Source organism: Medicago truncatula, chromosome 5 (genome assembly GCF_003473485.1).
Source record: "Medicago truncatula cultivar Jemalong A17 chromosome 5, MtrunA17r5.0-ANR, whole genome shotgun sequence".
Classification (NCBI taxonomy): domain Eukaryota; kingdom Viridiplantae; phylum Streptophyta; class Magnoliopsida; order Fabales; family Fabaceae; genus Medicago; species Medicago truncatula.
In genome coordinates this window covers 36,476,527-36,501,569 of record NC_053046.1, presented here as the reverse complement: position 1 = coordinate 36,501,569, position 25,043 = coordinate 36,476,527, and the positions used below count along the sequence as shown (strand labels likewise).

Sequence of the window (25,043 nt, the reverse complement as noted above, 5' to 3'; positions counted from 1 at the left end):
GTTTGTTTATCTCGGCGGCTAATCACTTTGTGTTTCGGCTCTCTTATGACTACTTACCTTGTATACTTTTGACGTTTTTATTGGCACACGCATTGTGCTGATAAGGAGTCTTTTTGTTAGTAATATATATTTCATTTTGACTTATTTAAAAAAATAAATAATAATAAAGTAATAAAATGAAATACATGTTACAGCCAGCTTTCCTAGCTTCTTCGTGCATTAATCCAATTTTCTTTCTCCCTTGCTTTTTTACCTTTTCCATTCTAAGCTCTTAGCATGATTGCATTGCCCCTGGTCTTATCCTGCCATCTCAACCAACCTTGCAATTTTGGCACCATCTTCAGCCTATTTTTTTTTGGTAATTTCCTACCCATACCTAAACCTCTATAAATACAACGTCATTTCACATAAAGAAAGAGTTCACATTTGCCTCTTTCAAAAACCCTAGAGGTTCGTGAAGAGCTTGCAATTATGCTCCTAAATCCTAATTATGGTGAAGTGAAACTTTCCATAATTATGTATAATGGTTTTTTCTGTGTACCATATAGTGTAAATGCAAACAACTAGTATGCTCCTAATTCAGTTTACTACACTTAATTGGTTGAGTTTGAGGCAAAGCAATTTGTGTTTGGAGTTTAGACTTACTTTCTAGTAAATAAGTATGAAGTGAAAAAGTTCAACTTAATCTAGAATTTATTTGTTTCACTTCTAGTGAAAGACAAGAAATTCTACTCAAGACATCTAAGCATGTCTAGAAAGGGTATAGATCATTTTGTGATTTCAAAATATGTTTGACTGTAACAATCAATCACAAATTGGAGTACCTTTAATTACTAAAGTGTTCGCTAAAGCCTAAAGCATATGGTTGGCTAGTGAAGAACGGGAAGACAACCATTCTAAAACTCGTTTGTTAATTCATAGTTTTCAGCAGCTTTGTTAAACATTAGTGAAGAACCGAATGAACATTTCTTAAAGAACTTTTTATTCAAGTATTTTTCCTTTTTTTTTTTTGGCTAAACTGCATTTTTCTCCCCTTAAGTTTCAAAATGTTGCGATTTTGACCCTCTATTATAAAAATGGCAAAAGTGACCCCCATATTTAGGGAAATATGCTCTTTTGACCCCCTAACATAATGTAAATATGATCTTTTTGACCCTTATCTTCTAAAAAAGCTGCGATTATGGCCCCTGTTCTGGGACACGTGGCGTCTGCTCAACAATTTGGGACAAAGGGGGCCAAAATTGTCATTTTTTTTAATAGAGGACCAAAATTGTAATATTGTAAAACTTAGGATGCGAAAAGTGCAGTTTAGCCTTTTTTTCTTACAAAATTCATTCCAGAATACTAGTTATTCCACCAATTTTTTTAATATAAAAACTTAAATGGTATGTATTTGCAGAAAGTATCATCTTCATGGCAAATGCATAAGCATAAAACTTGATGGGTTCCATATAGTCAAGTTCATATTTTTTTTTTTTTTTTAATTTTTTTGTAAAAAGTGCCTTCTTCACAACAACTATATGAAAAACATAAGAAATAAAGCTACAATAATGTATATTTGTAAAAGAGAGATGATATTTGAACAACCATTTTGTGACAATTTTTATGACAATTTTCTCTCGTATACTCATATTATCTAATCAATTTATATTTCTATTGTTTTGGTTTTGTGCATAAACCTACGTTTCTTTATATATCTTGGTTGTCTCAAGTTGTTCAAAAATGGTTGTTCAAATAACATTTCTCAGCGGAGTGTTGTTTGAACAACATTTTTGTTGACTATTGTGACAACCTAATTATAAAAAAATACGAGTATTGACAAAAAAAATCAAAACAATAAAGAGAAAGTAAATCATAACGTGAGTATGAAAGAGAATATTGTTAAAAAAATTATCAAAAAAATGGTTGTTCAAATATCATTTTGTACGTTTCAAATCTAAAAAATATGGGCACTTTTGGTACTTTTGCAGTGTTAAATAGCAAAAATCAAGGTAAAATGAACAATAATTTGGGCCTAAAAAATAACCCAGCACCAACAAACTCAAAACCCTAATTTTCTCTTCTTTCTCTCACTACTATATAAACATCTTCTCCCCATTTTCTCAATTTCTAGGGTTTCCACATTTTCTGCACTTTCACTCCCAAAAACCAACGAACCTCCACAAAACCAGAGGTTAAAGCGACGGCGCAGCTGCTGTCCGCCTTGACGTAAATCTTCGTCTTGGCCCTCAATTTTGCTCTCATCAAAACCCTAAGAAAAAAACTCAATCATCATCATCAATGGCACCAAAACCTACCAAAGCCGAGAAGAAGCAAGCTTACGATGTTAAGCTTTGCCAGCTTCTCGATGAATTCACTCAGATTCTGATTGTTAATGCTGATAACGTTGGATCTAAGCAGCTTCAGAATATTCGTGGTGGTTTACGTGGTGATTCGGTTGTTCTTATGGGGAAGAATACTATGATGAAGAGATCTGTGAGGATGCACGCTGAGAAAACTGGGAACAATGCGTTTCTTAACCTTATCCCTCTCCTTGTTGTAAGTTTTCCAATCCTCTAGTTTTTGTTGATTTGATAATATTGACTGATGAATTGGGTTGTTTTGTTCATTAATTTTGTGAGATATATATGATTAATTTTTGTATGTTAGTTTATTTTATCATGAGCTATTTTATTATAATCAAAATTTTGTTTTTTTTTTGGTTATTTTGTTACTAGATTGATAGTATTATATTGGACCAGATTGATAGCATTTGAATGTTGTTTAGTAATTTGAATGTTGTTTAGTAAGCCTAGAACGTAGAATTGTGTAATTATGTGATGGTGCTTTAGCAAGCAATTGGCTTAAATTTTGGTTATTATACTATTTTTTGAAACTACTTTGTGATTATACTAATTGAGAGTAGTTGTATTTATTTAAAATGTATATAGATTAATAATAGTGCCATCTCCATTGAAACAGGGAAATGTGGGTTTGATTTTCACCAAGGGAGACCTCAAGGAGGTCAGTGAAGAGGTTGCCAAGTACAAGGTAAACTTACCTTTTTTTAATTGTCACGTAAAGCTTATATTTTAAGCGTACAATATGCAATGCTATTAGTATAATGCCACACTTTTTCATTATCCACACTTTATTTAAGTGTGTTTGGGTGGATGTTTTTTGAAATGAATTAGATGGAGTTTTAGTTTGCAAAATATAATTCATGATTTGATTAAAGTTGATTTTGATATAAAAGTAATTTGTGATATGGGTTTTCTTGATAAACTAGCTGTGAAGTAAAAACCAAGTTAAGTTCTTTATACTCTAAGGGCCTGTTTGGATTGACTTATTTGAGCTTATCTATTGACATGAGTTTTGAGAAACTGACATGAGTTTTGAGAAACTGTTTGGGAGAACTTATGAAAATATGACTTTTTTTTTATGAACATTATTTAGGCTTATTTTCAGAAGTTCTTCAGTATAGGTTATATAGGTTGATTTAAACAGCTTTTAGTATTTACAGAAATTGTTTAACCTTATGTTATCTTTTTTTATGAAAGTAGCTTATGTAAGCTTTTGCATAAGTGCCGATCATGATAAGTGCTTGTGCTCTATGCTGCAAATAAGCTGTTTTCAAACAGGCCTGAAATGTTATTTCTTTACTGATAGTATAGTAACTTGAATATTCATGTTCAAAATATACTTACGACTCCCAAACACATGTTTGTCTCCACAGGATCTAAACAATCACAAATTCTATTACTTTGAATAAATTATATGGTTGGCTATTTAATTTATATCTAATGCATCGACATTTGTTCCAAGGTTTTGCTCTTAATTTTTATTCCTACAAATTGTTTCAACTGAATTTTGAATTTTCATCTTTCAAAAACCCTGGCTTTTTTTTTTTGTTGCTAACCCAATCTGACATTTTCCTTGGTTGTCAATATGCTCATGGTGAATGCTGTTATATTTTAGTTTGATGAATAACAATTCAACATCTTATATGCTCACCATTCCTATTAATTTATTGATATTTCCCTTTTATCGGAATAGGTTGGAGCTCCTGCTCGTGTTGGTTTGGTTGCTCCAATTGATGTTGTTGTCCCTCCTGGCAACACAGGGCTTGACCCCTCCCAAACCTCTTTCTTCCAGGTGTGTCATCTTATTCCGTTTGTATATGAGTATTACTGTAATGAATTCTATACTCAATACTAATCTTTTAACTTTGAAATTTTAGGTGCTCAACATTCCCACAAAGATTAACAAGGGTACTGTGGAAATTATTACCCCTGTTGAACTCATCAAGAAGGGAGACAAGGTTGGCTCTTCTGAAGCTGCATTGCTTGCCAAGCTAGGCATCAGGCCATTTTCATATGGACTTGTGGTCCTCTCTGTGTATGACAATGGCTCTGTGTTTAACCCTGAGGTTCTGGATCTTACTGAGGATGACCTTGTTGCGAAGTTTGCCATTGGTGTCTCAATGGTTACTTCACTTTCCTTGGCCATCTCTTATCCAACACTAGCTGCTGCACCTCACATGTTCGTGAATGCATACAAGAATGTTCTTGCTGTTGCAGTCGCAACCGAGTATTCTTTCCCTGAGGCTGACAAGGTTAAGGAGTTCTTGAAGGTATTGACTTGTCTTGGACTCAAATGATTGTGCATTTAAAAAATTCACTAGTTCCGTATTTCATATTCATTAATTTTGTATAATGCAGGACCCAAGTAAGTTTGCCGTAGCTGCTGTTGCTGCTCCGGCCGATGTTTCTGGTGCTACGCCTGCGCCTGCTGCCGCCGCCGCTGCTGCTGCTGCTGAGCCTGAAGAAGAATCTGATGATGACATTGGTTTTGGTCTTTTTGGTGATGACTAGATCTTGCAAAATTTACTATCAAGTATTTTGGTTTGTTAGATTTGCTGAACCATTTGTTCGTTCTTGAAGTTATTTAGTTTTGCTTATTTTGTATTTTCCATTATGACTCTGTTTGGTGATGTTATTTATTATTTTTGATAACTTTATATTTTAATGGCAATTGAACCTGGATCCTGTGCTTTATCTATCTATAATTTGTTAACTAAGGTTAAGCAAGAATTTTGAACTTTATAAAGCCAAAACCTTTAGTTTTAATTCAAAATTTCTTCATCTTTTGCTTGGAAGTAAAGTTTTACAAAATTTTGATTTGTCGGTCAGTTTGGTTACTTGCCCGTTTGATCTTGTACTCTGGTTCTATATAAACTCTATTTCTGTTGACTTGTTTCTGGGGTTATCACTTGGTCTTATTTGGTTGCTTTTGTGTCTAGTTGTTTCTGGGGTTACAATTATTTGTCTGTTGTTTCTGGGGTTACAATTATTTGTCTGTTGTTCTGGTACTCTCCGATTTCTTACTACTTTGTTTTAAACATAAATAGATTTCTACCATGTTTCTATGGTTATTTCTATGTTTATATGACAGTTGCATCATGTAAAACAAAATTTCAAACCATTGAATTATTTTTAAAGTTGATAAATGAGGGGGAAGACAGTGCCCATTCTTCTTAAATTATGTCAAAGGATCTGCTTGAATTATTTTCACAATTCAGCGATAATTTATATCGTTTTCTTTTTATCGTTATCAATAGCTTAACCCTCAAAAAACTTTGTTTGAATTTTTTGTTTATAGTATTTGATAGAAGGGCAAAGTAAATACAATGTAACTTGCATGATTTCCTTGCAATTCTTTAGAGAATCTTGCAAATACGATGCTTCATTTGCACAAATTAGTAGCGGTGGAGTCTGGAATTAAACTTGCAGGCAAAAACAATGACACTAAAAAAAGTATTTCCTACATTTATAAAAATATATGTACCAGATTTCTCATAAAACTACAACAAAAAAAATATAAAACAATAAAATTAATTAGAGAAAAAATATTTTTGTATATAATTAAGTTTTAGGTTTAATTACAGTATTGGTCTTTCTATTTTTACCTTGCTCACAAAATTGGTACCCACATTTAAAAATCCCTCAAATTAGGTCACTTCATATTTCTATACTGAAAAAATGATTGTGCAGAATCAATCATTTGAATTAATGATTTACATGTTATTAATTTATAATATAAAAATGAGTAAATTCTGTAGTTGAAATTGAAGTTCTTAGAGGTTGGTTTTCTTGTATTTTATGGTTTTGGCCATTTTACATCATCATATTATAACTCATTTAGATCATGTTGCATCATCATTTTAGTCCAAATATTTTAGGGAGTGACCAAAACTTGAGATTTTTAAAATGGGGATCAATTCCGCCTGCGAAAATAATAAAAACTTCAATTAAGCCTTCTTAGTTTTTCATTTTATGTAATTTGCTCTGTTGAGCTTCTTTTTCTTCATATTTTTAGTTAATAATAAAATAAAGGTATAAAAACCTTCTTATTATATAACTTTTCCAACATATTTTAAACAAATTAAAGTGAATAGTATTATTTTTTTTTGGGAAAAAAAATTAAAGTGAATAGTTGTTACACAAAATAGGTTAATACTTAATAACATGTTATTTTAGATTTTTTTTAAGGAAACATGTTAAGTATTTTTTTTTTTTTTTGGAAAAAAAATTAAAGTGAATAGTTGTTACACAAAATAGGTTAATACTTTAATAACATGTTATTTTAGATTTTTTTTTTTTTTTTAAGGAAACATGTTAATTTAGATATTATTACTTCATAAAATTATATTTAGGTATATTTTCATAGATCAAAAATTAGGGGTGCCCATGATCACACCTATGTGACACGCCTGCCCTACGCCCTTGCCAATTCTAAAATTCAAAGATCGACATAAATAGGTCTTTAAAGTATGACGTATTCTAAACTATTCCTACTCCTACATGTCAATGAATTTAAGGGACACTTTGATCTCTAGCGATAATAATAAAGAGACATAGATTTGGACATTTTCATAACTTGCTAATCACATTATGAATTAGTGTAGGTGCTTCAAGAGCTAGTACGCATGGAAATGGTGCTACCCCATCTTTACTAATGTGGGGAAAAATGTCATTTGTTCATATTGTAGACTTAGATAAATCTTGACATAAATTTCTAGGATTTTTTTTTTTTTTTTTTAATAATACTCCTATTTTTGTACGTACATTTGTGTTGTTGATGCCAAAACATGGGTGACACCGAACCTAATTGAGTTTAGTGTGATTTAAGATATTCAATAAGTATATTTCTCTCAATCTTAATGCAAATGTCAATTATATGGAGATAATTCTATGTAAAGAATCTTGGATTGTCTAGGGTAAAGTTTCTTAAACAAACACCTTAGGTCTTTCGGGAAAGAAAATTCTACATGATAAAAAGGTCTAATGTAGTCATGTCACGAGTCCATGACCTTTTTTTTAATAACAAATGTTTTTTTTTTATTAATTTTTTTAACCAAATAACAAAGGTAAGTATGCTAATTATTGTGTTAGTTTCTTGCTAAAACTAGAACCTTACCTCTGAATCTTTATCCCTTATTTGAAACCAGTTGAGTTACCTAATCCTCTGAATCTTTTTTTTTTTGTTAAATATGTTTTTAGTCCCTACATTTTACGCTCTTTGATAAATAGTTCCTACATTTAAGAAAATATTTTTAAAATCCCTACATTTTACTCCCGTTAGCAAATTTAGTCCCTAACGTTAATTTTCAGACGCTGACGTGGCATTAAGTGGGCCCCAATTAGTTTGTGATGTGGCAAAAAAAACAGAGACACTTGGATGTATATGTAGCAGCAATGGTCCCACACATTAAATGAATGTACATTAAACCATGTTTAGTGTTAAATTGTAGTTAATTAATGGAATAAATGGATTAACAACAATCACAAACATTAACTCCATACAACAACCCTATCACTACCCAACTCATCTAATGCCATTTTCTTACAACCTAAACAAACAACTTTGCTACTAAAACAGGTTGATAAACAACAACAAAAATAGCAGAAAATTCGTAAATTTCCCTTTCATCTTCTCAGCTCTTAACTTCTTTGAAAGCTTTGCATTTTTTTTCATAATTTCTTGAATTAACTATACAGCAACTGCAGCAACATTTGAATCATTTTGAACTACTTCATTTGATGTAACTTCTTCATTTTCTTTATTTCATCATCAACCCATACAAACATATTGGAGGTTACACTTTTCATCTGAGAAACAAAACAAATTCTACTTACACACAAAATCAAATTGAAATTAAAGGTACCAAAAAAAAAAAAGGCCAGATCAGCAGTCCGTTTGGCGACTGGACAAGAAATTAACATCAGGGACTAAATTTGGTAACGGGAGTAAAATATAGGAATTTTAAAAACATGTACTTAATGTAGGGACTATTTATCAAAAGAGCGTAAAATGTAGGGACTAAAAACATATTTAACTTTTTTTTTTTTTTTGACAAAAACCCTCTGAACCTATGACCCTCTATATTCGACAATTTCTCAAACATAAATTAATAAAATCTTATATAAAATAATTGAAGATTAATTGCATTATATTTGTCTATTATGCACTTTTCCAATATTCCAGACTTATGGGGCATCATGATTCATATTTCATACCAATCGCTAAAAGAAAGGGATTGATATTACATATACACATTTTTTTAGGGGTGATAGACACTTTTATCCTCATCGTTAAACGGCTGTGTTGCCCAATTAATTGAGTAAACGAAAGAGATTGATATGCTTTTGCTTCCCTAAAAGACACTTTGCTCGAAAAGACAAGCCACAAACTAAATGATTATTTTTCTTATCACATGCCACGCTTCATATAGATAGATTTAATTTAAAAGATATATTTCGATTTTATTATATAGTTTTTCTCTAGATAAATCACATATAAGATTTATGATATTAGATGGATGCATGTTGTTTGACAATGACGAAATCAAATGTCAAATGACCCAATTTATTGGGCGTCATGATTCATACTAATCCAATATCCCTATATTCTATAAGAGTGGTATTCGAACAAGTGCATGTTATTACACTATATTCCTTTCTTAGATGCTCTCTCACCTTTATCTATGTTGTATCGTTTTCACTTCTTTTCCTACCAAAAGTGTAAATTCATTGTGAAATGAATTCTAGACTTGAGTTGCACACTACTGCCTCCATCTTTCGGTATAAGCTTATTTTGCACTTTTGGCATATATATCAAAAATGTTGATGTATTTTTTCTTTGAAATGACCAATATGTTAATTTGCTAGTTTTTGTTGGATGTGAGAATCGAACCCGATAACACTTTTATCAACATTATACCCTATCCATCCAACTATTAATGTTATTTACATGTACCGTTTGTTTAAAGGGAATAGTCATTTTAGTCTCTGAATATATAACGAATAGCCACAATGATCCTTCAATCTATCGAAATTTCAAAATAGTCACTGAGTATGCATTGTGTTAGTCAAAATAGTTAATGTCAACGTTAAAAAACTATTTTAATTTCAGAGATTATTTTGACAAACGAAATGTCTAAGAACTTCTCTAACATGAGAAAAGATGAAAATTGAAGAAAAGCGATTATCATTAAATGAATGAATTCAATTACAAATTGTAGTATATATATAAACTAGAGCCTAGAAATGACATCTCATCATAAGTAACTTGTAATTAACTAAATGTAATGTAAATGCAACTGAAAATATACACTCAAATAATAAAATGTACAATTAATAACTATTTTATAATTTCAATACAGTAAGAGGCTATTACGGCTATCTATTAAACATTCATGGATGAAAATTACTATAATCCTTTTATTTTATTTCAAAGAAAAATATGTGACGTTTGTTTAAAACTATTATAAATTATAGTCATTTATGTATGGATGTACTTTTTTTAGTAATTCAAGTGCTTCATTGACATATGAACAACACATTTTGACAACATCCATAATCCATTTGATTTTGGCCAAGACAAAGCCACCATTTTCATCTCTAATACACACCAGCATCATAAAAAGTAGTTTTTCCAACGAATATTGAAACTGTTAGAGCACCTGAAATAAACACGTAGAGAATCCTCAAGTTGGAAATCACATAACACACAATTGGTTTGACAATCCACACTTGTATCATTAAAAAGTTAAATTCTAGTAGGAATGAAATTCCTAAAAATGCCATTCACTAGAGACTTTGAGGAAGTCGGTATCAATGAGTTATTGAGTGCAAAAACGTCTATCATTGTCAACTGAATCAAATAGTGATGTGATAAAAATCCTTGCAGCATTAGCCAAATAAAAAACTATTGTAATAAAGGGAATATTTCAAGCTTTTTTATTAGGGAGAATAAATCAGCCACACAAAGATCATTAATAGATAAATTAGAGTGAGTAGCTGGCATTAAGATTGAACCATCACCAAGCCACTTCTCATTCCAAATTTAAAAATATATTAGTCATAACTATTCATTTCTCATTTTCACAAATACATAGTGTAATTAAGCACAATTCCTTTGAACCTATAACAACTTAGAACCATGTGTTGTTTGGCAATGTGCTATCTTATAAATAAAAAAGAGAAAATTATATTTTTATGAAATTACTCTTGTAAAAAAGTTGATGTATTAATCATTATCATAAATTTGTAAAGTAAAATACGTCGTCTAAAAAATAATGCAAATAAAATGAACTAGAGAACAATTGAATTCTTTTTATAAAATTATATTGCATTAGAAATTAAAAGAGTTAATTTAAAAAGGAAAGAGAGAAATTTGTTAGAGTGAACCATCAAATTCGTCCTTGAATTTTTATGGGTGGCCAAAATCATCCTTCAATTATGCGAAATATCAACTTAGTCCCTGAATTTGTCAGACGTCCATAAAAAAGGTTCCTCCGTCCAAATGCTCCGTTAGCTATTCTGATCTGTCGCCCAACATGTTGTGCTGTCTTGTACACGTGGCAAAAAGGAAGCTACGTGTTCAAGGACTAATTTGATGAAAGTGAAAAAATTCCAGTTTTCACTTTTCAATTTTTTTATGTTATTCCAATTTTGCCCCTGTATTACCCATACCTCCTTCCTCACATTCCACTCAGAAACATCAAAAACATCCTTGATCCTTCTCCTTCCCCCTAAAACTTTCTCCATTCTCACCTCTCCAAAATCATCATCATCTCCGGCGATTCTCACGTTTTTAAAGTTTCTGTGTTCGGCTGTGGTTAAAGGTAAAACCTTTCCTCTAGTTTATCAAGTTTCTATGTTCGTATCCACCCTTTTTTTGTCCGTTTCAGTTTCAATTTGTTTGTTCTGGCTTTTTTAGTTTATTTTGTACACATATACTTCATGGATCAATTTGATATCTGATTAAACAATTCAGGGACTTATTTAATGGTTTTTAAAATAACGAATGGATCTATTTGATATATAGAGAAATAATTCAGAGACTAATTTGATGGAGATATTATTACAGAAATGTTACATTCCTCAATCATTTTCAACCTCTTTTCAAAATCAGTCATGTGTTGTTCAAACTAAGATGACATCACATGTTTAATAGTTAAACAAACCTTTGGAGAGGGCAAGCATAGAATGGCCTTCATGGGATTTTTACAGTATTGATTTTCTAACGACACAAATTCTAGGACACCAACATTCAAGCACTATCACATCACCATTAAACTTGGAGCTTGAAGATGAAACTTGACTTTCATAACTGTTTTTTCCCATATTCCCACCCCCATCATTTCAGATCCAATTTCAATAGTTTTGCTTCAAGAAATTTTGAGGATTTTGACATTCAAATTCAATGCAAAAAGTTAGGGTTTGAAGTTTTGTGAATTGGGGAAGAACCGGACCACTTATTACTGGAGGAAATTTTGGTGATTTTGGAGTGTAGATTGCTTGTGTAATCAGGGTTTCAATTTTATACAATTGGGGAAGAAATAGTTGTTGGGGAAGAAAAGAGCCGTTTGGGAAGAAAGCCGAAACATTTTCTGCAAATCAATCAGTTTAGTCCTTCAAAATGTTTGTTATTATCGGCCAAATTAGTCCCTGTCTATGTGTCGTCTGACATGTGAGAGGTTAACGGCCACGTCAGCTCCGTTAACGCTCCATTTGAACAGAAGGACTAACTTGATTGACATTTAACAAATTCAGGGATTAAATTGATATTTCACATAGTTGAGGGATGAATTTGGCCGAACCGTGAAAATTCAGGGACGACATTGATGATTCACTCAAATTTGTTATTAGTTAATGTGATACACTAATAAATATCTTACAGCAATCCTTATAAAATTTAAACACTATACTTTGAAATTACATGACCAATCATCTGCTTTAAAATATACGTCACAGTCAACCACTTTTACATGTCAATGTATAACTTTGATCGTCAATATATTTAATTAAATGTAAAAAATTATAAAAATTTAATATTTTGAAAATATTTATCGAGACAAATCGAACAACTTCTTACGTGCTAACATTTATATTTACATATTGGATCTTGCTAACTAGTGTCCCATAGACAATGATTAAGTAATCTATAATTAGAAAATTTGTCTTAAAAATATATGTTTTGACTTTTGATTAAGTAATATTTACACCACAATTTATATTTTTTTTTACTTGTTTTGTTGTTTAACCAATATCCGGAAGGTGGCACGGATTAGCATTCTCATTATATACATAGTAGTTAAAAACATGGTTAAAATAAATCACGTGATTAATACATATTACTTCCTCCGTCCCTTAATAGATGACCTAGTTGACAATATACATTATTGACTTGTCATACTTTGACCATATTTTTCTACTAATTCACAAAGATAAATAATATTATGTAAGATGTTGTTGGATTCGTCTCGATGAATATTTTTAAAATATTAAATTTTTATAATTTTTTTTAGTAGAGAATTGAAGATATCAAAGATAAAATATATGCATTGGTACGTGTGTCAGAGTCAACTAGGTCATCTATTGAGGGACGGAGGGAGTATAAAAATACGACATATATTTTAAAACTTAAGGAGTAGAATCTCATGCGCAAAAAATCATTCATTTTAAGACAAGTTATTTTTACATATGGGTTGTTCATCGTGAAATGCAACAAATATTTCTATATGTTTGAAATAGTTAGACTACATGTATTCATTATTATCCACACTTTAACTAATATAAATCATTAGAAGATTAGGATATCATATGCATGTATCTTTATAATCCAATCCGAAAGGAATTGTACTAGTATAGGCTTACAACAATGATAAATAAGCATCTCTTAATTTCATATACTCAATAAACACCTCCATTTTTTCCCCCTATCTTTTCTTTCTATAAAATGTTCAAGATATTACATATCATATTACTCTCATTTTCTCTTTATTTAAAGATGTATACACACTCACACAATGTGTACACAACATTTTTCATAAGCTTATCAGCTATCAAAAACTTAAATGAGATTCATAGTGATGCCATTTTCCTTCCCCATGTGGCAATATGTATGGGCTCGGTAGCATCCTATGCTGTGGCTGTGCACCGCCAGTGCAACCTGACCTGTCCACCTTTGGCCGACAAGGTTTGGTGCAACGCATGTTTTTCACGCTACGTGTGTTTGGGTCTGTACAGGTGGCCAAAAAATCGTTGCTGATTTGGACAAACAAAGATATGTAATAACAGCCATAAAGGCTAAAGCATGAAGGGAAATTAATTGAGAAGGAATATAAGTTTATCTCTTCATTACTCCTTATCTACCCCTCATTCTTTATCCTCTTCACCGCAGCCTTTAAGGTTTGGAAGGATTAAATTACGATCCAAAATTTAAGATATAGTTTTCACTTTTCAAATGATAAAAATATTCAAGTGTTACAATAATATAAAACTTCATTATACTTTTGTATATGGAGTTTGAGTTATGTGGATTTTGATCCATATTATTTTTTTCATTCGACGAGTGTTTCGCGTGTTCTATTTAATTTTAAAATTTGAAACCTTCAATATATTTTTGAAGGTTTTTATAAGATATTTATACCGTTTGAATTCTATAATCCGAACAGTATGGAGGGCGTAAGAAACTCATAAAATAGAAAAAGAAACGATTTTAATTTTTTTTCAAGTGATTTAAGTTCTCTTTTTCTCTTTTGATGGACACAATGTTATTAATTGAGTTTGGTTGGATATGTATCGTTTATTCAATCATTCAAGCACAAAATAATTAGTGGTCCAAAATTAAATAAGGGCAAATTAGAGGACCAAAATTATAATCAAACAGAATAAAAAATTTAAACTAATTTTCTTATAACTTTGTTTTGGATAAGCCAACAAAATATATGACTAGACGAAGTTGCCACTGTTTTGGAATACAACATATCACTCTTCTTCAATATATAGATTTGATTTACTTTAGGTTCCTTGTCGTTAGGAAACAAAATCTTTTAGCACCAAAAATATCTGAATAAACAATGTTTCTGTTCTGCTAATTTTGAAGGCTTTTGCGCCGTTTGCTTTTGCATTAGATTGCTGCAATGGATGTCATGTGGATATGGTATTTGAAAACTAAACAAAAATAAAGCCGCAGAAATGGAACAAACCTTAGCCTGAAAAGGTAAATTAAGCTGATTAAATTATTAATTCTACGGTATATTTTTGACATGCTTTTTTTGGAAAATAATGTTTGAACATCCATACACCCCGTTTACACTTTGAGAAAGAAAGAAATAATGGAAGTAATGTGATATATTTGAGATGTAATAAAAATAAGAGATAGAGCAAATATGAAAGGTTGTTAAAAGAGTGTAAGGAAAAATTGAAATGTTGAAATATCCTTATCATTTTTTTCTCAACAGCGCACATATAGGCGGTTAGGGAAATGGATTTTCTCATATACTCCCTCCGTCCTAATTGTATGATGTTTTGGGCATTTCATATATATTAAAAAATGCAATTAATATTGTGTGGAAAAGAGATATTATGAGTTGTTTTACAAAATTGTCCTTAATAAATAATATGGGAAAGATAAATGAAATAATTGAAAGAAGATAGAGTAATAAATAGTTAAGGTTATAATAGGAAAAGTAACATTAATGTTGCATTGGTATTGTAAAGCGACATATAATTTGAGACAAATATTTTCTCTTAAAACGACATACAATTTGGGACGGAGGGAGTATTATTTTATGTTTTTTGTTGATAGACGAAATAATAAAGATAATTGAAAATTCACATACATATTAACGTAGAGACAATGATTTTATTTTACGTTGTGAAAGGAGAAGATATAAGTGATCTTGATTGAACAAAAGTGTACAATATTGACACTGAAGGTTAAGGTTGCGGTGTCGGCTATCATGTCATAAGTACACAAGAGAAAAAGTTCTAAGAGAAGTCATGAAGGAGACAACGACAACGTGGATGTGCTCAAAGTTGAATTCGTTGTATATGACCAAGTCGTTAACTCATAGACAATTCATGAAACAGCAATTCTAATCATTTAGGATGGTGGAGTCATGAACTATCAGAGAGCAATCAGCGAAGTTCAACAAAATTCTTGACGATTTAGTGAACAATGAAGTGAATATTGAGGATGAAGAAAAAACTATACTTTAATTGAGTCCAAGGATTTGAGGTTTAAAAATAGTTGGAAAGAGGAAGAATTATTGTATATGCCTTGAAACCATGAATTTTGAGGAGTTGTTGTTCTGCCTTATGTGTGGGGCGCATGAAACCATGCATGAGACGCATGAACTATCGGCGAGTCGTATAGAGAATGTGTGAAGCACACAAAAGGATTTTCATTAGCGATTGCTTTTGCCTCATGTGCGAGTTACATGAAGCCAATCACAAGGCGTTGGGTCGCGGCCAATTTTATAAATTTTCGTTTTCATCACAGTTTTGAGAGGTGCAAGGAACACTATGGTTTATCGAAATAGGGGATTCATAAGCGATCAAAGGTTAAGAATCGAGTACTTTTGAAGTATCCTCTAGGGTTGTGAAACAATCTAAACAATTTGTTGAGTCAAATCATTGAATCTCAAGGGAAAATATTCATGACAATATTAGAAATTAAGGATTATTTTTTAAGGTTAATTTCTTGTAACACTTATATATCTTTGTAAGAAACTCTTTGATGGTGGATTGAAGATATATCTCTTTTATAGACATGGATCAAATTTGGGTCATACTGAGTAAACATATATCATTAAGTTTTTCCTTCTTTTTTTTTTGACAAGATTAAGTTTTTCCTTCTTCTCCATTATCTTATCTTATTGTTTGTGTTTTGTTTGATCACTTTAGCTTGGTTGCTACTAATTCTACTTCACACATTAATTTTTCAGTATGAGTTTTAATCGAATTCACAACTATTGTCATCCATAATATTTTGTGTAGGTTTCAATCATCTTGTCCATGGCCAACCAACAACAGGACTTTTTTATTTGTATTATTTCGAAAATACAGAGATTAATTTTTTTAGGGATAAAAATAGAGAACATTTTTATCCAACAACACACCTCTTTGAAGCTAAAAATGATCATCGTGGCCAAATGATGCGTCTATATTCATATTTATAACACTTGTGTTTTTTAAACAATTTTTTTTTACCCCGTCGATAATGCTTCTTTTGTTCACTTTATTTTTCTAGGGGAACTTTTTTTTTTTGTTCAGTTTTTTTCCATTCGATATTTTTTTGTTTCATGTTTTTCCATTTATACATGTATCAAGAAAATACACAAAAAACAAAGAGAGAGACCGAGTATTTTTGACAATTTTATATATCCATTCAACAAGTTAATATCAGTTTAATTTGTATATATACCGATAATGTAAAACTAGTTTACATGTGCATTCAATCAAGTCACTCTATTAGACTATGGGCCCGTTTGTTTTAAATTTTAAAAAATGGATTTTCCTTTGTATTTTTAAAAATGATTTTTTTTTTAAATTTACTCAAAAATTGTAAAAATTATTTCAAACTCATTTGATATAAGTTTTTTTTTTTTTGGAGAAAATTTGATATAAGTTAAAAAGGAGATTTTCACATTCACTAACTTAAATATTCATTGTTCAAGATTTTACATTGTAAAAATCACAATTTTTTCAAAATGACATATTTCAAAAATGATTTTTATGAAAAGCTATTTGAAATAACTTTTTCTTTTAGAGATTTTTTTTTTAAATTTTAGTATAAAAAAAAATTATAACCAATGATGAAATATTTAGAATGATATTTTAAGAGAAACTATTCAAACAGATTTTTCATTTGAAGTTTTCCTTGAAAATTTATTTGTTAAAAGAATTATAACAAAATCACATTACACTACCAAAATCTATCGAAAAAAGCTATAACAAACGAGGTCTATATTCTTACGTCAATTTCTAAAACACCTCTACAAATATATATTTGTCGTGATTTTATTGATGCATGTGCAAATTAAGAAGTTTTCATAGAAGTTAAGCTCATTTTTTTTGAAGGAACATAGAAATTAATCTCATGTTATTATAAAAGTGTTTACGAAATTTTATTTTTTGTTGTGGCTCAAAAAATGATTAACAACCGCTTTGGTTAAAACATAGATTTTTGTATAAAAAAGTGAGTCAATCTAGATAAGTTTTAATGGGATATACATAAAATTATAAAAATCTGGGTAGGAAGGAGAGAAGAATTGTTGTTATCGTGTACGTAGAGGAAAGGGGCAAAATGTTCGAGTAGGATTCCACATGAGAAATGTCACATATGAATCTAAAAGCCCAAAAACTATACATTAATACATGTGATACTAATGCTATAATATATTTGAGTGAAAACAAAGAGTACAATAATATATGCAATATACTAGTTACATGCGACACAATTGACAGATAATTGAATCTCTTAAATATGTTGTTATGAGTTTACCCTCTAACATAAATTTGAAAAAATTATGTTTAAAGTGGTAGGTCTCTTAAATGAATCTCTCTATCTCGAATAATTAGTCTCTAACTTTCGTTTGTGATATCTTAAACAAAAATTGATATGATACTAATGTGTAACGTGGCTATTGGGGAACAGTAATTGGTAAGTGACCGGCCACAAGGTTTTGGAGAGGTAGGAACCGAAACACCAAAGAGGCTCGCAAAGCGTTGTTGTACCTAAATAAGAAGGTTCAACTCAACGACTCCACTACTAATTTTTTGGATTCCAAACAAAGAAAAATGGACTTCTTCTTCAACTTCCTTTCTTGTCCTTTTACGTTAGGTATTTTTATGGATAAGATTCATGTGCTGCTTCCTTTCCACCATCTTCTCTACTTTTCCCATTTCATTTATTAATTCAATTCAATTTTACCGTCAACATATTCAATTCAATTCATTTTTTTATTATAAAAAATACACACATATTCAAGAATGTCCTTTTGTTGCCCCCTCAAGCTACTTCTTGTTTATTAGATTTTTTTTTTTTGTTTTAATGTTAGATAGATGAGTATAAATGTTGTTTATAAACTATCTTTGATCTCGATTTTTAAATGATATATCTTTTTGGTGCACCAAATTAATAGTCTCTCAAATAAGGTTAAAGAGCTAAAGTGTATGTCAGTCTTTGTGCATGACTTAGACTCTATAAACATTCAAGTCGATATAATGATTGAAGTTAAGGAAAGATTTAGAATGAAATATACATTCATAGACGATGATCAGAGACTTGTTGAACAAGTAATATTGGATCTGAGTCAATCCAAAAGTCATTTTCAAACACAATAATATATGATAAATTTAGAGTTTAATCGATTCACTTTTAGTTGATTTAAATAATTTTAAAGCAACGTTCGATAAGACTCAAGATATGGATAGTGATCATATTTTAATTTTATGATGCATTTTTTTTTTTCTTCATACAATAATGAATGATGGTGAACGTATTTTAATTTTTTGATCCATATCCCAATATTTTTCTTTTAAGAAAAAAATAGTGCACCCATATTTTACGTTTAAAATTCAAATTAAAAATGATGCAACATCCCACACGCCGTAATTTTCAAATTCCTCGTTCTTCATTTTGTGCTTTTGTCTGATTCCTTCCCAGTCCACACGTCTTTTTTTTCTCCATAAAAAAGAATTCCAAATCTTCCTTTTTCTCATATCCATATCCACATAGAATTATAAATACCCTTTTTCTCTTCCTTGCCCTCTTCAAACCAACACCACTTCAACCATTCAATTCATTCTTTCATTCACAAATTATACAATATTTACATACACTATTTTCTCTCTACCTTTTCCAAGATGGTTGATTTAGAATGGAAATCAAAGATGCTAAACTCAAATATAGCCCCCAAATCACCAAAACTTTCTTTACCCTTACCAACTTTCCATCTCCCTCTTCCACTTACAACAAACGACATCACAACAGCCTCATCCACACTTTGCACAACATATGACAACTATCTCCACCTCCCTCACCTCCAAACCCTTTGGTACTCATCAACCTTTCCCAACTGGGCCAACGAGCCCATCATAAAACCCGCTTTAACCGCTCTAGAAATCACTTTCTGTCTCATCACAACCGTTTTATCCGACCCAAGACCCTATATCAACAAACGCGAGTGGACTCGACGTGTTGAATCTCTAGCAAAATCTCAAATCCACGTCATCGCATTACTCTGCGATGACGAGGAACAAAACACTAATACTTGTGGCAAAGCTCCGATAACCGAGCTTAGCAAAATATACCAAGACCAATTCAGAAGCTATAGCGAACAAAGCTTGCTACCAAAACTCGCCACGTGGCAGAAATCAAAACAAATAGCACAGAGACTATTTTCCACTGTGGAATCTGAAATGATGACGTGTAATTACACGTTAGGTTTAGGAGAACAAAATTTCAACGGTAAACCGATTCTCCGTTACGACGAAATTTGCAAACCGAATTTCATCCACTCATTAGAAACGACACCGTTTGATCATATCGGAAACCACGAGAACAGAATTCTACACGCGACACACCAGATTTTGGAATCATGGACACGCGCAGCGCGTGTGTTACTAGAGCGCGTGAACAATTCCATTGATAACAAAACATTTGAGAAAACCGCGAGTGAGATTTACGCGGTGGAAAGAATCTGGAAGATTCTAACGGAAATCGAAGATTTACACATGATGATGGATCCAGAAGATTTTCTGAAACTGAAGAAGCAATTAGGTTTAGGAACAAGAACGATGAATGAAATGAAAGAAATTCACGAAACGGTGCCGTTTTGTTTTCGTTCAAAAGAGTTTGTTACAGTAACAAAAATGTGTAGAGATTTGAAGCAGAAGGTGCCGGAAATTTTGGAAGTTGAAGTGGACCCCACGGGTGGGCCAGGGGTAATGGAGGAAGCAATGAAGGTTTATTCAGAGAAGAAAGAGTTTGAGAAGGTTCATTTGTTGCAAGGGTTGCAAGGGATTGAGATAGAAATGAAGAGATTTTTTTATGGTTATAAACAAGTTTTGGTTGTTATGATGGGAAGTAGTGAGATGAATTTGGAATGTTTGAGTAGGATTTTTCTTGAACCTACTTGGTTTCCTAGCTTGGATGCTGCCAAGACTTTTCTTGGGTATTATTGGGAAAATAGTGAGAATAGTAGAAATACTTGGTGATTCATATGAGATTATGTTGGATATTAGGATCTAAACTTAGAAACATACATGATTGAAAAAAACACTATTCTTTCCTTTTTTTTTTTTTTTTTTTTATGTGGATTAAATTTTGTATTAGGTGTACCAAAAGAAAATGAGTATTGTTGTTTACACATTTAGTTTGGCTGAGAAACATTAGTAAATTACTCAAATGCCCTTCTCAGTTAACTGCTGAAATTTAAAAGAATCGGCTGCAGTTAACTGCCGAGGAAAACTTCGGCAGTTGCAGTTAATTGTCGAGAAATTTCAAACCTGAAATTAAATAAGGAAATACACCTAAATTTTCCTTAATTAAATTTAATTCTTTAATCCTTTTAAGGAATTAAACATAATCATTTTTATGATTTCATTCATATGATTTTGTTGCCATAAATGAAGAAATATGAGAGATGAATAATATCTGCAATCGGTAATTAATGGACATAAAATGATGATTCAATAAAAAAAATGCAACAACAAAAACGTTAGAAATGATAGAATAATTATATTTGTAATTATTAGTAATTAATTTCATTGATGTTTGTCATTATTCATAGGTTTCACTAACCTATTATTACTTTATACTAATATTTCAAATATTATTAATTTAATTAACATGAAAAACGCAACAACAACAAATAAAAATGTTTGCCATCGGTAATTAATGGACCTAAAATGGTGATTCAATAAAAAAAATGCAACAAAATCAATAAATATTATTAATGACAATTTATGGTTTTTGTCAAAAAAAAAAAAAATAGGTTTGAGGTTTCCTCGGTAGTTTACTACCGAAGTTTTCCTCAGCAGTTAACTGCCGAGAGGCATTTGGGTAAATTATTAGTGTTTCTCAGCCAAAGGTAATGTGTCAACAGCAATTCTCAAAGAAAATTGCAATAGGTTGTTGTCACATGTAGCAATCTTTGTATGTAAGATATATATTTTTTTTGGAGTATAGTTCTATAATCCATTGTGTGCAAGAGAAGGATAATAAGATTGGAGAACCTACTAAAGATTGTTATTTGAATGACATTTTGAATACACTAATCCCAATTGTGTATTTGGCATTGAATTTGAGGCAATATAGACTTATTAGCTTTGCAATGCTTCCCTATAAAGCAATGTCAAAGATCATTGCCAATAGGATGAAATCCATTGTGGAGTGGAAGGTGTGATGATTGATGAGTGTTAACCAATCATATTTTGTGCATGATGATGTAATAGCTTTTACAACATAATAGTTAATCAAGAGGTTATGAGATTGAAGAGGGTAATAAGTATTCACATGGAGATCGATTTTGAAAAGGTATTTGATCTATAGGATAAGATGGATGTTTGTAAAGGTTTTGGACACGCCTATTAAGTTGAAATTATCATCATTGAACTGTGATATCTACAAGTTTTGTCAAAATTGTTTAAATGAAATGAGTTTACTTGAATGAACTCGTTGTAATGATCAGAGTTATATTAATTTTGAATTGACCTGATTATAATTTATAATTTTAGTAAATTCGAAAATGAAACCGAGTTTACTTTGGTGGAGTGATAGTAAATTCTTAAAGAGTGTACATTTGCTGCTTAAGAATGGAACTTGCAATTTGGGATTGTTAAATAAGGGAAATGTGTTTTCTCGCGGGAGAATATCAAGCGAATAGACCACTGGTTAGTTTTGATTGGAGGTTTATTTCTTAATTTCTATTTTTTCAGCAAGCACTTCCTCGTATTCCACCAAACATCAAACTGTAATTGGTTAGTTTTGCTTTGGGAAGCTTTCACTGTGTTTTCTTTCCCACTGTATAGCATTGCTCGTGAAATAAATGCATCTTTTAGCATCAAGATATGGGAGAGTTAAGAACAAATTTAGAGCAGAGATAATCACCCGTACAGGTTCTGAACTCGTAATAGTTAAACGATGTGTGAGTGTATTGGTTACTCATAGAGAATCAATGGGTATAAAATGAAATAGTGTGGGCTTGTCATGAATGAAGGGAATGCAGCAGCACATTTTAATTCAAATTAGTCAATCACACACTCATTTTTTTTCTTTTCAATTAGCATAGTGACTAAAACTCACACAATTTAATTGTGGAAAAGTAGAGTGTCCAGGGTTCAATTCCGACCCCTGCGTATAATATGCAATATTGCTACCAACTGAGCTTTTTTTCATGAAGTTTTATGTTTTTAAGAAATCTTTTTCATGAAGTTATTTGTTGCAATGAAGAAATTTTCCATTTTAATTTTGGGACACTATGTTGCAGTTTTTTTGTAAAAGAGATTAGTCACATCTATAAGTGTTATCATCTATTTATTACAATTTCTTTTTCAAAAAATTAAAATTTAAAAAATCTAAAATCTTGTTTAAATGAGAATTTGTTTTGGTAACTCCCCTTAAAAGTTACTTTTCATAAATGATTTTAAAAATAAAACATTTTCATCATGATTAAAAACATAAAATAGCTTATTGTTCATAAGAATCTATAAAAATAATATCTTAATTTTTAAATATCAAAATTATTTATACATAATATGGAACAAACAGGGGTTGATGATTTGGTGTATAAAAATGGTTTTTCATTTGTACTTGTACCCAAAAAAGTGATTTTTTATAATGTTGAATTCTAGCAATTTCTTGGTCATGAAAAAGCATGATATTTTTACTAGAAGGAAGACTAGATGAACAATATTGTTTTTTGAATTGGAATGTCATCTACGAGTAATATTATTAATCATTTAAGTTAGGTATGATTGTAATATATGACAAAATTCTTTTCAAAAATTTAAATCCCTACATTTTTAGAATTACATTCGAATGCAAAACCTCTAAAATAAATTATATTCAAACATCTTATCTACCAACCGAAGATTAAAGAAAGAGTAAAGTAAACCACAGTCCTATAATTTAATTGGGAAAAACCAAAAAAAAATCTTTGGATACATATAGTAGTCAAATATGGCGGGATAATGCTTTTGGAATGGACAATTTCGCTGCACTCTAGAGGAGCATAGATTTTCTATTTTGACGGATCTAGACTCTAGAAAACATATAGATAGATTGGTCGTGAAATTAAATATTTAGTGTAGGATTTTTCAACGGTCCTTCCAAGTTTTTCCTTTTTATGAATTATATATTAAAAAATGTTAGATGAATACTTTGATAGTCGATATGTTTATATATCTTGAAAGAGAGAAATAGGTGAGAGTAATATGATATATTCAAAAATGTTAGATGGATACTTTGAGACTACTATATATCTCTCAAAAAACGAATTCAGAACTTTATTTATATGAAGATAAGAGAAATGATCTTTATTCACGATAAAGTAAATCCAATTGTTACTAAATTGTCATAACACACTTAAGTGAATTTATCAACTTTCTAAGCTAATTTTCCCTTCAATTCGCTAAGCCATCTGTAGCTTGTTAGAGAATTTGCATAAGTTTTAAATCTTCAATATTGCGTTCAATGTTCCTATCTAACTCTTTCATCCTTTAGTGTTTTTTTCTTCAAAACCTATTAAAACAAGAAAATATGTAAAGGTACATATTCTCATACATAAAAAATATTTTACTATAGGTCATTTCATGAGAGTAATGGTCAAATTAAGATGATTATAGACCTAAACAAAGTTAAATTGATTAAAAGAAAGGTTTAAATTGAGCTTTCATCCAATTAAAAGAGAGATCAAATATTTACTGTCCAACGGATCTAACCAAAATTAACTATGTTTATAAAGAAATGTCTTACTATAAGTCAATTTGATGTAAGTAATGGTCAAATTAAGATGATTATAGACCTAAACAAAGTTAATTTGATTAAAGCAAAACCTTAAATTGAGTTTTCCTTCAATTGGAAGAAATATCAAACCTTTGTTGCCCAGCGAAGTATCAACTTACTTGGTTAACTATTAGTTCAAGTTAATAAGTGCCTATAAATTAAAGTATATAATGGGCACTTATCAACTCTCCCAAACTTAAAACTTAGTTTTTCCTAAAAAAAAAGTCTGATAAAAATAATTTAAAACATGGTTCAAACACCATTAATGCACAATAGACATTCAAGATTTTTAAGCAATCAAACACTTTAATTTTTCAATCCTTTTCAAGCATGCATAGTTCATGAAATTAAATTAAATTCAAAAGATTCTTGTGATATCAATGAATCAAAACATTCTGATGAAACAATTGCTAAATCAAAGTGTGATGTTTGAAAATTCTAATCAACAGCTAAAAACTCATGATCACATTCCTTAGAAACAATGTTTCACTCAATTCATGCAATGATTTCACAACAAATTAGTTTTGATAATCATCTGTGCATATGTCACAAAGTATGTAATCAAGCATCAATCACTAATGTCTTTCTTTGGTTGTAATATAGTTAGACTCCAAAGAATCATTGTTTTTCTAGGTACATAATATAAAAGTGTATGGTTAAGAATCATTGCTTTTTCTCACACTCAACCTTCTTGGTGA

General features: G+C 30.7%; 2 protein-coding genes and 1 long non-coding RNA gene across 3 annotated transcripts; all 3 read left to right on the top strand.

The window, feature by feature from the left end:
• The first annotated feature begins 2,089 nt into the window (after positions 1-2,089).
• On the top strand, positions 2,090-5,072 carry LOC11406082 (60S acidic ribosomal protein P0). The gene is made up of 5 exons (XM_003616547.4): positions 2,090-2,538; positions 2,962-3,030; positions 4,036-4,134; positions 4,220-4,612; positions 4,701-5,072. Exons 1-5 carry the CDS (start codon positions 2,281-2,283, stop codon positions 4,851-4,853), a joined length of 972 nt encoding a protein of 323 aa, XP_003616595.1. The 5' UTR covers positions 2,090-2,280; the 3' UTR covers positions 4,854-5,072.
• A 13,987-nt stretch (positions 5,073-19,059) lies between these two features.
• Positions 19,060-20,746, top strand: LOC11411215 (nematode resistance protein-like HSPRO2). Its single transcript, XM_003616545.4, has one exon. The coding sequence runs from the start codon at positions 19,203-19,205 to the stop codon at positions 20,553-20,555; it is 1,353 nt and encodes a 450-aa protein (XP_003616593.1). The 5' UTR covers positions 19,060-19,202; the 3' UTR covers positions 20,556-20,746.
• Positions 20,747-21,381: 635 nt separating this feature from the next.
• On the top strand, positions 21,382-22,065 carry LOC112421778 (uncharacterized). The gene is made up of 2 exons (XR_003012019.2): positions 21,382-21,739; positions 21,838-22,065. It is a non-coding gene; the product is annotated as an uncharacterized lncRNA (long non-coding RNA).
• The last annotated feature ends 2,978 nt before the right edge of the window (positions 22,066-25,043 follow it).

What these genes read in the sequence shown, in the direction of transcription:
- LOC11406082 (XM_003616547.4), top strand. Translation starts at nt 2,281, where the DNA reads ATGGCACCAAAACCTACCAAAGCCGAGAAGAAGCAAGCTTACGATGTT. An exon ending in ACCTTATCCCTCTCCTTGTT is followed by an intron (nt 2,539 to 2,961) that starts GTAAGTTTTCCA and finishes CCATTGAAACAG; the next exon opens with GGAAATGTGGGTTTGATTTT. An exon ending in AAGAGGTTGCCAAGTACAAG is followed by an intron (nt 3,031 to 4,035) that starts GTAAACTTACCT and finishes TTATCGGAATAG; the next exon opens with GTTGGAGCTCCTGCTCGTGT.
- LOC11411215 (XM_003616545.4), top strand. Translation starts at nt 19,203, where the DNA reads ATGGTTGATTTAGAATGGAAATCAAAGATGCTAAACTCAAATATAGCC.